This window comes from Saccopteryx bilineata, chromosome 5 (genome assembly GCF_036850765.1).
Source record: "Saccopteryx bilineata isolate mSacBil1 chromosome 5, mSacBil1_pri_phased_curated, whole genome shotgun sequence".
Lineage (NCBI taxonomy): Eukaryota > Metazoa > Chordata > Mammalia > Chiroptera > Emballonuridae > Saccopteryx > Saccopteryx bilineata.
In genome coordinates this window covers 60,306,049-60,322,047 of record NC_089494.1, presented here as the reverse complement: position 1 = coordinate 60,322,047, position 15,999 = coordinate 60,306,049, and the positions used below count along the sequence as shown (strand labels likewise).

Below are 15,999 nucleotides of genomic sequence, written 5' to 3'. Positions count from 1 at the left end.
GAATTAAAATCCAAGCAACCAGCAGAGGCTGAGGGATAAAGTCCTGGAGGAGAAGCTGCATTCCATAAACCAACATCAAATCAACAACTCTAACAAGCTTGCAAACTGCACAAAGAAAGAATGGGAAGACAGAGGAATGTAAACCATATGAATCAACAAGAGAAATCCCCAGAAAAAGAACTGAATGGGATGGAAGTAACCAAATTACCAGATGCAGAGTTTAAAATAATAATTGTTAGGATGCTTAAGGATCTCAGAGCTACAATGGATGGACTTAATGAGCACCTAAATAAAGAAACTGCAAGCATCAAAAAGGACACTGAAATCATAAAAAAGAATAAATCAGAAATGGCAATTACAATATCAAAAATAAAGACTACACTAGAAGGAATCAACAGAAGCTGGATGAAGCAGAGGATCAAATCAGCGAATTAGAGGACAAAATAAATAAAAACACAGAAACAGAGTAGCAAAAAGAAAAGAGGTTCAAAAAGTCTGAGGAAACTATAAGAGAACTCTGTGACAATATGAAGAAAAATCACATCTGCATCATAGGGGTTCCTGAAGAAGAAGAGAAAAAACAAGGGATAGAGAACCTGTTAGAAGAAATCATAGATGAAAATTGATGAAGGAAAAAGACACACAAGTTCAAGAAACACAGAGAGTCCTGGTAAAGAGAAATCCTCTGAAGCCTACATCAAGACACATCATAATTAAAATACCAAAGTTAAAAGATAGAAAAAATACTAAAAGCAGCAAGAGAAAACAAGTCAATTACCTATATAGAGAAGCTCCCATAAGGATGATATCTGACTTTTTAAGAGAAACACTTGAGGCCAGAAAGGAATGGCAAGAAATATTCAAAGTAATGCAAAACAAGAGGCCACAACCAAGAATTCTTTATGCAGCAGGTTAAAGACCTGTACTCGAAAAACTATAAAATATTGATAAAAGAAATCATAAAAGATATAAACAAATAGAAGCATATGCCATATTCATGGATAGGAAGAATAAATATAATTAAAGTGTCTATACTACCCAAAGCAATATATAAATTCAATGCAATTCCTATTAAATTACCAATGTCATACTTTGAAGATATAGAACAAAGATTCCAAAAATTTATATGGAACCAAAAAAGAACACAAATAGCCTCACCAATCTTGACAAAGAAAAATAAAGTGGGTAATATCACACTTCCTGATATCAAGTTTTATTACAAGGCCATTGTACTGAAAACAGCCTGGTACTGGCATAAGAAAAGGCATATAGATCAATGGAACAGAATAGAGAACCCAAAAATAAACCCACACTTGTATGGACAATTGATATTTGACAAAGAAGGTAAGAGCATACAATGGAGTAAAAACAGTCTCTTTAACAAATGGTGTTGGGAAAATTGAATAGATATCTGCAAAAAAATGAAACTAGACCACCAACTTAAACCCTTCACAAAAATAAACTCAAAATAGATAAAAGACTTAAATGTAGTCATGAAACCATAATCATCTTGGAAGAAAACATAGGCAGTAAGCTCTCCGACATCTCTCGTAGCAATATATTTGCTGATGTATCTCCACAGGCAAGTAAAATAAAGGACAGGATGAACAAATGGGACTATATCAAACTAAAAACCTTTTGCACAGCAAAAGACAAACCACACAATGGGAGAACATATTTGCCAACATGTCCGATAAGGTGTTAATAACCAAAATCTACAAAGAACTTGTAAAACTTAACACCAGGAAAGTAAACAATTTAATCAAAAATTGGGCAAAAGAACTGAATTGACACTTCTCCAAAGAGGACATACTGATGTCAAATGGGTATATGAAAAAATGTTCAACATCACTAATCATTAGAGAAATGTAAATTAAAACCACAATGAGATACTACCTCACACCAGTTAGAATGGCGCTCATTAACAAGTGCTGGTGAGAGTGCGGAGAAAAGGGAACCCTCCTGCACTGCTGGTGGGAATGCAGACTGGTGCAGCCACTGTGGAAAACAGTATGGAGATTCCTCAAAAAATTAAAAATCAAACTGCTTTTTGACCTAGCTATCCCACTTCTAGGAATATATTCTAAGAATAACAAATCACTGATTCAAACGAAGAATTAGAGGACAAAATAAATAAAACACCCCCATGTTTATTGCAGCATTGTTTACAATAGCCAAGATCTGGAAACAGCCCAAGTGTCCATCAGTAGACAAGTGGATTAAAAGGCTGTGGTATATATACACAACGGAATACTACTTGGCCATGAAAAAGGAAGTCTTACCCTTTGCAACAACATGGATGGACCCAGAGTCTATTATGCTAAGCAAAAGAAGCCAGGCAGAGAAAGAAAAATAACATATGACTTCACTCATATGAGGAATCGAATGAACAATGTGAACTTAGGAACGGAAGAGAGGCAGAAGGGGTCAAAGAGTCCAGAAGGAAAGTGGGCAGAAGGAAAGGGAATGAGAGGAGGGGAACAAAGAAAGGAAAGTCATTAGTGAAAGTATATACACATAACACAGAGAGATAGAGGGCAGGATAGTAAATCATGGAGGAAGTGGGGAAGGTGTTAGGGGCGGAGGTATCAAGGAGAACAAAGGGGGAAGGAGGGAGATATATTCAGGGGGTAACTTGTAACTCTGTAAACACAACAAATTAAAATCAATTTAAAAAAAAAGTAACTTACCCTCCAGCGAGAAAATAATCCACCCATCTTTTATTTGTAGAAACTGGGCACAATGATAAGTATCATCAATTGTCCAAAGAAATCCACAGCTAGAAATAAAGCAAGTATTTTAAAATTGTAAGTTACAACACACAGCCTACCCACTATAAAATCTATATGTTGTAATACTGCTTAAAAATACTATAGAAGATTAATTTCTGTGCACTCCAATTTTGTGAAATTTTATTTTAGAAAGTCTTGGGATAGAATCCACCTTTTAAAAAATCGTTTCTTCCAAGCCAGAACATATTTAAAAGTGAAAATAAAGTTGGAAAGATTTTTTTTAAACTATTTATGCCTCATCTTCCACTACTGGAACGATAATAACATGGGAGTTATTTATATCCTAATGCTCAAGGTCACTGCCGGGGTCTGATTTTTCGCACATGTCTGCCTCCTGAAGGTACATGTTATCATGTGGTACACAGAGTTAGTCACTGCTGCAGATACTGGTGTGCTGGGAACTTGTCAAAAGGTGCTGTGAATTTTTAGAATATTTTTGAAGAACTGAATTTCAAAAATTTCAACCTCCAACATCAATGGGTTAATAGCAAGGCATTTTAGAAGTGTGTATTCATACCACTTTGTGATTTTCTGTTTTTTAAAGTACCATATTTCCCCATGTATAAGATGCTCCCATGTATAAGACGCACCTTAATTTTGGGGCCCAAAATTTGAAAAAAAAATGTATTACAATAAAGTTATTGAACTCAAGTTTTATTCATCATAAAATTCATACAACTCCTTATCCGAGCGAAAAAGCGAGAAATGCAAGTAAAAAAAAAATCTACAAGCACTACATAAGATGCACCCAGTTTTTAGACCCCAAATTTTTCAAAAAAGGTGTGTCTTATACATGGGGAAATACGATAGGTACCCTGAGCTTTTCTTGTATTATTTTCATTCTACATGACACAACACTTTCTATCCTTCGCCTATCTCCCAACTAAACTAGTTCTTTGGAAGTAAGGGTGTTTTACAATGTTTAGAATAACATCATTTTACAAGTAATAGAAAGCCAACTGTAATTCTGAGTAAGAAAATAAGAGTCTAAAGGCAACCTGTGACCTTGAGCAAATCAATGAATGTTTTTGAACTTTAATTTTCTTTTCTGTAAATTAGAGTTAATAATACTAACCACTTTTCACAGGATAGCCTTATTACCATTTTACAGATAAGAAAATTAAGTGAAAGGAGGTTTAGTGATTTGCCCAATAGCTCAGAAGAAACAAGGCCCAAAGCCACTCTATCTGCAGAATTCTCATTTGTTCACTACTGTTCAATATCCAAATAAACATTTTTCTCTGAAACTATGTCTAAGTACCCCTTGAGTTAGTTGACTTTCATGTCAACTACCTGTATATCCCCTTTTTGTTTAGTTGTTTTTCTATTACTCTGAAATGTTTAATTATATTACCATATGTTTGAAAACGTATCAACATTATATTCTAAATCAATTTACCAGTCAATAATTATATAAATTTCTATTCCTTTAAGTTAAACCAATGAAAATACACTTTCAAACTTATATATATTTTACCAGATTATAGTTACATACTGCCAACGTATAAAATTACCTCATTTCCATTAAAAAAAAAAAAAAAAGTTAGGCCAATGATTCTTACACTTTGATTCTTATTTTTTTAAAACCATAAATATAATAAAAAAAATAATGCCAACACCAAGTAAGTACTCTCTACAACACTGTTAATAGGTTAAAATTAGCATAAACCATACACATCTTGGATTTTTTGGGCTAGAGAAGTAATAAAGAGCCTCATTATGAAATACTTGAACTTACAAAGTAATTTACAGGGACAGAAATAACTATAATCTGTCCTGAATTTTTTTGAAGTTTATAAATATAATGAATGTTACAAGCCATATTCAAGTTGCAATCTAAATATTATTAATCCTTCAATATTAACTCAGTATTCAAATTTCTAAAATGCAGTTGTAGGAAATCCAGAAACTTTAATGAATGAAAGTATAAATTTCTGAGTTAAGACATTAAATAGATCTTAAAACCTTAAGATACTAAAAATAATTAGACCAAAAAAGGCGGGGAGAAGAGATTCAGATGATCCACTTTACCTTGGTATTTTCAAAGTAAATATCATCCCACTATTTTGGAACTAATGTATAGAGTCTACACAACTGACCTACATATTTTGGTTTGTAACAAACTTACATTCCTCCAAGTTAAATTTGTAGCCATCACAAATCAAAATTTTTAATATTTGAAAGTAATAACAACAATAACATCAGTTAAACACTTGGTAAGCACTTAATCTCTAGCAGATCCTATAACAAATGCATTATAAAAATTGTATCATTTAGATACTTCTATTGCTTCATTTAATAAGTGAAGAAATTGAGGCTAGAGAAGTGATTTATTAAGGCCCCAAAAATATTAACTAGTAGAGACAGACATCGCATCTTAGTTTTGATATTTTTAAGGCAACCAGTTATTCCCAATAACACAAAATTAGAAATAAAATCTGCTTAATTAGATTGGAATATTTATATATAAAATACATGAAAATACCTCTGACAATCTCAAATAGCTGGTAAACAGAGCTACTTAAGTGGAAAGTGAGTTATAAACACAAGAGACAGTGTTAGTACAGTGTATCATGTAGTCTAATTCCTTCATTTGGTTAACTTTGAATGCATAAATCTTCATGGAACAGATGCTAAATGATTTGCCAAAATCAGACAACTCCAGCTAGGGACAAAACTGGCACTAGAAATCTGCAAGCACTTCTTTTACTTGCTTACTCTATATCACTTTTAAAATAAGTGCAACATGAAATATATGCATAAAATTGCAATTCATACTGACTTTGACATCAGTCGTTTGCTTGGAAAGATATTTTGATGTTAATGAAACAAACTAAGGCTTAGCCTTCAAGATCCCTGAAGCAAAGGACTGTGCTTTTCAATTTGTCCTCTAACAACATTAGAGTAACAGTCATTAAACGCCATATCCATGCTTTCAGGTTCATAATCAAAGAGACAGTCAACTGTCATTGTTCCAGCAATTTTCCTATTAAATTCTGGTATTTGTTTAAATAGATGATTTACTATAATGCACATGAAATGGTAGTACCAAAAGATACAAAAACATAACAAAATTAAATAAATCAACTATTTATTTATAGCTTTAATTTCATATCTCTTCTATTTTCAAACACTTTCTCCTTCCTTGCCACTGAAACATCTTGACTTCAACTCCTGTGGCCCATTATTTACTATGAAACCTTGAGCAAATAAGTTACCTACCCTCTCAGTTACTCAATATCTTCATCTGCAAAAAAAGGATAGTTAAGGACCCTCTTAAATGTTAAAAGGCTTCAATGACATAATGCATTCTAAACTATTTACAACAGTGCCTGACCCATATTAATTTCTCAATACAAATTGTTGTTTTAACTGCTGTGATCATTGCTGTTTTCTAGCCCTACTCTGCTTCCTTTCCACATATTAATTACATTGGAACCAAATAACCAGCATTTCTTGCTCAAGTATAAATCAGTTTGCTTGCTCTTGAGTAGACAGATGGTTCAATCTCAAGTGGCTTGTCCCCAACTCTCCCATGAACATGTACAGAGTCTCTTTCCACTCTGATATCACAATGGGACCTGACATGACCTTAAAAGCTAGGTGCATCTAACATGTTTCCAATGAATAATAATGCTTTCATATTATTTGGATGTTTTTGCTATTAATTACAACTCACACTCAGGTTTGGATGAATTTAAAGTCTTGGGGCATGCTCTTTTTAAATTTTCAGCTTATTTCAAGTTATGTTAAAATAACGGAGTAGAAAAGGTCTAAGGTTCAAAATATGACTCAGCCACATACTAGCTATGTGATGTTGGGTAAATTAAACTCTCTAAGCCTCAGATTCCACATTTGTAAACTGGCAAAATATCTATACTTCATAGAATTATTGTATGAATTAAATGAAATTATATACCACCCGGCACAGTGTCCAACAAATTTTAAATGCGTAATAAAATAAGCCATTGTTATTACTATTATCAAAAAACACATGTAGTACAGACAATACTTCTAATATGGAACACATTTCTTACTTCCTATAAAGAAAGAATGTTTCATAATTTTAAAATTGAAAAATAAAATTGTAGTTTGTATTTTAACTGAAATTGTATAGCTCGCATTTTCTCTAGTATAAAATATAAAGCAAAATACTCTGCAGACTCTTCCATAAAGTAACATGATGGCTATTAAGTGCAAAAGAAGTTTAGTTTTATGTTTATCAAGTTTAAAACTTAAGTAGAAACTATTCAATCACTTTCAACAGTACCTAACACATTGTACTATTCAATTTAAGGTTAAAAGTGATTTGTTCTAGAACTCTAACTTGGAAATATCATAATTGAAAAGGCAATTCTGAAATATCCCAAACTGCCACATTTATTACTTAAAAATAAAATTATTGGAAAAGAAGTACACCTGCAAAGCACTTTTACTATATGATGATTCAGTTCTGGTCTTCATGGTAAGTCAACATTCATTCTGAATTAAACACTACCAAAAATAATCATTTGATTTAAAAGATTTCTGTATGAAGTTATGATAGCCAATAACTTCTTCCTTTTCTTCTTTTTCAGTTTAACAATATATGCATAAACACTATATGTTTATTAATAGCATTGGCTGATCTCAGTAGATGACAGAGAAACTTAAAATTCTAATATTAAACGCATCACTCATGTTTTGTTTTTGTTTTTGTTTTTAATGTGTTCAAAATCAACTTGGTCCTCCTAAATCGCAACTATGGGGACAAGAAATTAGCATTCTCTGCCTGTTTGAACATATACCTGAAACCAAGCCTACACACATCCACATAAACCCCTGCTGAATAGTGTCAGTTTTGCCAATTGTGACAGCCAGGCCACAGAGAAAGGAGGAAACAGCCGACACTAGGCACCACAAACCAGGATCCAACTAGGAAAAGCAGAACATGGAAAACTCAGTGAGTCACGGGTTTTACTTAGTACTGTCAGGGAACCATCAGGATAACTGAGTTCACCAAACACAATTCTCTCTCAACCCCCATATACAATATTAAAAGAATTAAAACTATCGATGTACTTTTAGATTCGGTCTCCTTCTGCCATGCTTTTATGACAACAATCTTGCCCTAACCCCCCCCCCCCCCCCGACACCGCCCACCATTCCTCAAATAAGGACAATTGTACACAAGCTCCTCTAAACTGCACACAATCCACGCCCACACGCCTGGGCCGAGCCGCATGACACTGACAGTTTTCGGTCCCTCCCGGTGTCTCCAACCCGTGGCGGCCGGCAAACCTCTGAAAGACCTGGGTAGGCTCCTCTCAACAAAAGCGTAACGCAGGCTCTCCTGACCCCTCGCCTCGCCTCCACGTAGGTGGGCCGACTAGCCGCCGCTCAGCTCACCCCAGGACCCCCGGCCCCCGCCCCCGGCCCCGCCGAGACAGGGCTGGGAACCGCCGCCCCTGGGGAGGAAGAACGGGGTCTCCAGCAGTCCAGAGCCACCCCGGCCCCAGTGCGGGGAGAGCAGAGACCGGGCGGCGACACTGGGTCGGCGCGCAGCCGGGAGTGAAGCAGACTAGCCTTCACCGCAAAGCTCTTAGGCCACTCGGCACGGGGGCAGCGGGAGCGCACTGCCCAAGAAAAAGCTCAGCGCGCCTCTTCTCCGCTGAGCCCTTCCAACGGCCCTCATTTTAAGAGCTCTACCTTCGGGAAGCGGGCAAAGCCCGGCGCTGGCGTTCACGTCTGCCAGCTTCGGCCGCCACTCCACAGCCCGCCTCCGGAGCAAGCAGCAGCCGCCCCTGACTGAGAAACGCAGCCGGCCAATTCCTTCCCATCAAACCCCGCGCTCCCGCCGCCGGCCAATCGGCGCCGCGACCCGCGCGCGCCGCTCCCCCGCCACGTGACTGTGACTCGAGCGGGTGGTTGGGGAGGGCGAGCTGCTCGCTCTGCCCGGGACCCCTTCTCTTGTTACTTTACGGTCAAATGTGGTGCTCGTCGTCGCGTCCCAGAGGTGTGATGCTGCTAATTTTGACTCGTACCACTACAGTTAATTCTTAGTCTTGCTCTGCCCCCTCCTTTTCTTTTAAAGCTCTTTCTGCAAACCTCACTGAAGAAAGGAAATCCTCGAAACTGGTGGCAGACCGCCGCGAGGGAGGAGGGGGGTTGAAGGTGGAGGTGGGTGCTTCTGGGAGGTACTGCTCCCTGAAGAGTCCCCGATTGGCTGTCGTCCAGCGGGCAGCAGAGCAAGGTAGTAGTACTACACGTATTAGAAGACACCGGTTCCCGAAGAAGATAGTGGAGAAAACTCAGCCTCGCTTCCAGCAGTGCTGGAGGCTCGTATCCCCAAGGACGTCAAAATGAGTCATTTGATAACTGGACGCTTACCTCACCCGGGCGTGGCAAGCTTCAGATGCCAAATGAGTTTGATTTCAAACTGTGGATAACAACATAAGGCGAATTTTCCGAAAACACTCCCACAGCACCTGATAGGTGGGCCCACATTGAACCACCCAGCCTACATTTGCCTCAGATTTGAAACATTACCGAAAAGCATTCAATTTCCTAGCCAACTGGGCATGACAATCCTAAATGAAAAGATAATTGAACCGTCAGGGTAACGTAGGACAAGGGCAGAGAAACTTCAGCAAAAGCTTTTTGTCCTGTATTACCCCCATGACGTGTTTTAACCGTATGTGCTAACATTTTCATGAGATTTTTCTATTTTACTTACACACTCTAAAAAAAAAAAGGATTACTTTTAAAGAATATACTTGTTTTAATATGCAAACAAGGAAAGAAAGAAAAGAAAACGTAGTATCTAGCTGGTAAGAAGAATTTATCCTGTAAGCTACCAGATAATTCAGTGTGGAGTTGCCTGTAGTAGCTGCTCAAGTCTTTAGTTACAAAATGAAAGAAAGGGAACCAAAGTTTGCTTGTTGGGTGTTCTGGGTCAGACACTTCACAAGTCAAGAAGAAAATAAGAAAAAAGAAAAGGTTTCACCTATTTTGATATAGAAACCGTTTTTTCAACCTTTGCTATTTCAACGTATTAATTTTAAGGGGAAGGTGAGGGCTGTGCAGTTATGCAATTATTAGATCTAACCTCAGGAAGATCTCTTTTCTTAAGAAAATAAGAAAGAAATGTTTTCCACTTGCTAATTTGTTCTCTAGTTGTTGTTGTTTTTTGCTTATTTTAGCGAGCAAGAGAGACAGGGAGATGAGAAGCATTAACTTGTTAATTTAGCTTAACAACTCAAGTGTTAAGCACTTTAGTTGTTCATTGATTGCTTTCTCATTTGTGCCTTGACCAGGGGGCTCCAACTGAGCAAGTGACCCCTTGCTCAAGCCAGCAACCTTAGGGTTTCGAACCCAGTGCCTTAGCGTCCCAGGCGGATGCTCTATCCACTGTGCCACCGCCTGATCAGGCTGTTCTCTAGTTTTAATTGAGCCATCAAGGTCTATTTGTAAAGGGGGGGGGGGGACAAAAGATAGGAGACAAGAACTAGCTCTATTCAAGAAATTCCAAAAACCTAATCCAATGACAAAATTTTATAGGTAATTGCTCCAGAAGAGCAGAGATTTGGCCTGTCAAGGGGAGGAAAAGAAGTACTGAATCATTAATGCTTTTAATCCTCCCAACAAACTTTTAAGGTAAGTATTATTTCTCAAATGAGGAAACTAAAAAATAAAAAGATTATGTACATGGTTGCAAGTAACACTGTACTTTATATCAAGTGGTAAGATTTGTTAGACACAATGAGGGAAGACATTACAAGCTGAGAAATCAACAGATGCACTGTATTGCTGGACTACAGGCTATAGGTGTCCTTCTAAATATTTATTGAGGACTATACCTTGTGTAAGTGCTGAGGATACAGAAATAAATAAAACAGCTGCCCTAAAGCAACTGACACTAGTGAAAGAAACCTACAAGAAAACAAAAAAATAGAGAGCAAATAAGTACTGTGACATACAAATGTTCAAGAGACTGAAAAATAATAAGGCAACAGCCAGAAGTGATACGGGACAACCAGTGAAAGTGGTGCTTTTGCTGAGTCTAAATATTAGTTATTCCCTAGTAATCCTAAAATTATACCATGATAAATTACAAGAAAGTAAAATTGGAAGAGCACCAGAAAAGATGGAAAGGAAATAAACCACACTAGCCAAAGGAATTCTAAAAAGGTCTAATTAAATAAGTGAACCACATTTATTTAGAGAAATAAATAAAAGTTGCAAGAGATAGGCGCCATGAGGGCTACAGTGGAGTCATTCATTGATCTAATCAGAAAGTTAAGGGAAGACCTCTTTGAGGAAGTAACTCCGGAACAGAAATCTAAAGGATAGTAACCTGAAGAAAGGAGAAAAGGAAACAAGGAACACTTTGTGTTAAGGTCTTTTGTCAGCACAGAGCATGACAAACCTGATGGATTGAAAGTAGGCCATTGTGGCTACGGTATAGTTGCAGGGAGATGGTGCTACAGTGTGAAGCACTAAAAGCATAGTGAACTCTACCTCATTGGCCGTACTAAGAACCGTCATTTATTTTCTTGAGAACAAAGTGGGGAAGAGATTTGATCAGATCAGATCTGTGTGGTTTTTTGGGGTTTGGTGTTTTTGTTTTTGTTTTAGTGAGAGTAGGGAATATACAGAGACAGACTCCCGCATGCGCCCAACTGGGCTCCACCTGGCAACCCCTGTCTGGGGCCAATTCTCTGCCCATCTGGGGCCGTGCTTGCAACCAAGCTATTTTAGCATGAGGCGGAGGCTTATTGGAGCCATCCTCAGTGCCGAGGCCTATGTGCTCGAATCAATCAAGCCATTATGTACATGGTTGCAAGTAACACTGTACCACTGTGGCCACAGGAGAGGGAGGGGAAGAGAGAGAGATATTGGAGGGGACAAGGGGAGAAGCAGATGGTCACCTCCCTTGTGTGCCCTGACTGGGAATCGAACCCAGAACTTCCATAAGCCAGGTCGATGCTCTACCACTGAGCCAACTGGCCAGGGCCCAGATCTGTGTTTTGAAAAGATCATTCCAGTGGCAATGTTAGAATACAAACAGGATCAACACTGGACCAATTAGGATTTATTGGTAGTGGTTAACGCAGGGGTCTCCAAACTACGGCCCGTGGGCTGCATGCGGCCCCCTGAGGCCATTTATCCAGCCCCCACCGCACTTCTGGAAGGCGCACCTCTTTCATTGGTGGTCAGTGAGAGGAGCATGGTTCCCATTGAAATACTGGTCAGTTTGTTGATTTAAATTTACTTGTTCTTTATTTTAAATATTGTATAATATTTGTTCCCATTTTGTTTTTTTACTTTAAAATAAGATATGTGCAGTGTGCATAGGGATTTGTTCATAGTTTATTTTATAGTCTGGCCCTCCAACGGTCTGAGGGACAGTAAACTGGCCCCCTGTGTAAAAAGTTTGGGGACCCCTGGGTTAACGTGTTGGTAGTAGTTCAAGTGGATTGGGGTGGAAACAAGGAGATGAAGACACATTAGGAAATGGAACAATTTAGGATGTAAAATGTTAGCTCTTGGTAATGGATTTAGATTTGGTGGGGTCAAATGGGGATTGAAGGAGAGGGAGGAGTCAGAGATAACAGGATTTCTGTCAGGCCCAGTGAGAGGATAGTCATGCTATTAATGACATGTAGGAACAATGAAATAAGAGTTGGGTTTCGAAGAAGATGGTGATGTCAGTTTGAACACAGTGAGTTTGAGATGTTTTTGTGACTACCAGGAGAGATGTCCTGTAAACAAATTAAGGATTATGGATCTTCAGCACTGAAGAGAAATCTGGACTGGAGAAAAAACATTTTACTGTTTCTAATCTGTTCTTTCCCACAAGATACTTGTGGTTTTTTGTTTTGTTTTGTTTTGTTTTCAAAATAAAATTAAATGTTTTGTTTTTTTTTGTTTGTTTGTTTTTGGGGGTTTTTTTGCATTTTTCTGAAGCTGGAAACAGGGAGAGACAGTCAGACAGACTCCCGCATGCGCCCGACCGGGATCCACGCGGCACACCCACCAGGGGGCGATGCTCAGCCCATCCTGGTCGTCGCCATGTTGAGACCAGAGCCACTCTAGCGCCTGAGGCAGAGGCCACAGAGCCATCCCCAGCGCCCGGGCCATCTTTGCTCCAATGGAGCCTTGGCTGCGGGAGGGGAAGAGAGAGACAGAGAGGAAGGCGCAGCGGAGGAGTGGAGAAGCAAATGGGCACTTCTCCTGTGTGCCCTGGCCGGGAATCGAACCTGGGTCCTCCACACGCTAGGCCAACACTCTACCGCTGAGCCAACCGGCCAGGGCTAAATGTTTTGTTTTTAACCACATTGTTGAAAAACAAAAAATAAATAAACATCTCTAGAGCAGTTTTCCAGACTTCCCTGTGAATCACTGGGGTCTTTGTTTTAAAAAAAAAACAAATTCTCAGAACCCTTCTCTGGAAATTCTGATTCTACATGTCTGGTATGAGGCACATCAATTTGAATTTTTTTTTTTTTTTTTTTTTTTTTTTTGTATTTTTCTGAAGCTGGAAACGGGAGAGCACTCTAGCGCCTGGGGCAGAGGCCAGGGAGCCATCCTCAGCGCCCGGGCCATCTTTGCTCCAATGGAGCCTCAACTGCAGGAGGGGAAGAGAGAGACAGAGAGGAAGGAAGGGGAGGGGGTGGAGAAGCAAATGGGCGCTTCTCCTATGTGCCCTGGCCAGGAATCGAACCCGGGTCCCCCGCACACCAGGCCGACACTCTACCGCTGAGCCAACCAGCCAGGGCAAATTTGAATTTTTAACAAGTGACACTGGTGGGAGTTTCCGTGGGTGATGGTACTCCAGTACCAGAGGCCACCTGCATGAGAATTATCCAAGGGGCTTGCTAAAATGTAGATTCTTGGGCCCTGCAGACTAAAATCTCTAGGGGTATAATGGGTGGGATGAATGGAAAGAGGAAAATTGTACAATCCCAGCCTCCATATTTGACAGAAGTTTTGTAGGCTCACTACCAGGTTCAGAGGAAAGCTGATGTCCTTTGCTGGGTGATGTATACATACGCAGTAGGCAGGCCTTGAAAGCTGCTCTGATAACAGCTTTCCTGGCCGAGCTTCCTTCCCTGTCCACTGCAATAGCACTCAGCCCTCTCTGATGCTCTTTTTCCACTACTCCCATCAAACCTCAACCTTCCCTCCCTGGCCTCCCAATTCCCTACCTTGTACTCCTTCCAGTTCAATAGTTTTATAATTAATCTGGCCAGGACTGGGAGGGAAATAAGGTGAAATGTTATATTTCACTCTCCGCAAACTTTTTCTTTTTTTTAATTCCTGAAAACCTACTTTGGAAGTGTTTTTAAAGACTGAATTGTTTGTTCTCTTTGTAGTCTTGCTAGAACAATTCTAAGTCTCTATGAGGCACTATAGATGCTTCTAACTAGAGAAATAATCAGGAAGAATAGAGGGAAAAGAAGACTAGAATTATTTTTTTGTGATAGGAAATATAACAAACAGAAAAGGTTCTGGAACAGAAATATACTATGTAAAGACTATAACACTCATGTAACTACAAGAGGCCAAAAAGTAGGACTACCAAAAGACCCCAATGTGCCCCTTCCCCAAGTACCTAGTTATCACCTCTGTCATGATTATCAAATTACTCATTTTCTCGCTTTCCTTTGTTGTTGTACTGCCTAATTGCTCACTTTTAAACAATATAGTTTATATCTGTTTTTGAACTCTATGTAAATGGAATTATAGAATAAGTTTTTTTCACATCTTAAAGTTTTTTGATCAATCTTATGTCCTTAAGATTCAGACATGGAATGTGGCTGTCGTTTATTCATTTTCATTGCTTACATTACTATGCTGCACGGATATGCTATAATTTATCTACTATACTATTGATGGACATATAGCCTATTTCAAACTGTGGGCTATTATAAAGAATGCTGTTGTGTGTGTGTGTGTGTGTGTGTGTGTGTGTGTGTGTACTGGAACACATAAACACTGATTTCTATAGAATCTTTACCTTGGAATGGAATTCCTGATTCATAGGGATGTTTATCTTCCTCTCTACAAGACTATGCTAGACTTTTTCAAAATAATTGTACCAATTTATATAACCAACATTGTCGAACATTTTTAATTTTTGTCAATCTAATGGATGTGTATTGCCAACTTATCGTGACACTGTTTTGCATTTCTCTGATTATTAATGAAGAATAGAATCTTTTCATGTGAGTATTGCCTCATTCTTCAGGTATTTCCCCATTTTTATATTGAGTTGTTTGTCTTTTTTCTTATCTATTTGTATTAATTGATTATAGAGTGTGGAAACAAGTATTTGGTTGATTATGTGTGCTACACGTATTTTTTCCACTCTCTGGCTTGCCTTTTCACTCTGTTAATAATGTCTTTTGATGAAAAGAAATTTTTAATGGAGTCAAATTTATCACTCTTTTCCTTTATAATTAGGGATGTCTGTATTCTGTTTAAGAGATTTTTCCTACCCTAAAGGCACACTGTCTTCTAAAAGTATATTGTTTTGCTTTTCAAATTTAGTTCTAAGCAGACCTGAAATTAACTTTTTTATGTATGAAGAAATTAAGACATCTGTAGTACTCACTTTCCTCCACCTTCTTCCAATGTGGAAATGTAAACAACCACCATTTGTTGACAGGTGGTTCTCTGCCCTCTAACTTGCAGTGCTATCTTGGTCATAAATCAGGAAGTCATATATGCGTGGATTTGTTTTGACCTTGATCTTCTGTTCCATTGGCCTATTTTATTTTTTTATATGTTACTAGATTCAACATGCTAATATTTTTTAAGACTTAGATTGGGAGGGTGGTGGAAAACTCTTTGAATAAGATTGATCTGTAATTTTTCTTTCTTGTAATATCCTTTGGATTTGGTATCAGTTATACTAGCTAGCTTCATAAAATGAGTTGGGAAATATAATTTCTTTTTTCTCTCTATTGACATTTTTACCCACTTACTCTTCTTGTTTTTGCAATAAAATTGTCAAGAACCCCCCAAAAAAACATTTCTATTTTTATTAATATTTATTTAATTGTGTATATTAATTTCAGGGAGAATGACATTCTTAGACATGAACCTGTTCTGGAATATGGTTTAGCTCTACATTTGACCTCATGTGTTCTTCAAAAAAATTTTTTTATCATATAGATCTCATACCTTATAGTAGGTAGAATTCTTAAAATGTTTCTTTTCT

The 15,999-nt window shown here is 38.2% G+C and overlaps 1 protein-coding gene across 4 annotated transcripts in view; it reads right to left on the bottom strand.

Moving 5' to 3' along the window:
* Window positions 1–8,626, bottom strand: part of LNPK (lunapark, ER junction formation factor) — a 92,306-nt gene extending 83,680 nt beyond the window's left edge. For 3 of the 4 annotated variants that reach the window (XM_066280838.1, XM_066280841.1, XM_066280840.1), the window contains exons 1-2: window positions 8,481–8,592; window positions 2,691–2,779 (exon numbers count right to left, since the gene is read on the bottom strand). In XM_066280838.1, coding sequence (XP_066136935.1) covers window positions 2,691–2,717 — 27 coding nt within the window. In that variant the 5' untranslated portion in view covers window positions 2,718–2,779; window positions 8,481–8,592. Of the gene's footprint in view, window positions 1–2,642; window positions 2,644–2,686; window positions 2,780–8,480 lie in introns of all 4 variants that reach the window. The other variant, XM_066280842.1, reaches the window with a different exon arrangement.
* Window positions 8,627–15,999: the final 7,373 nt, after the last annotated feature.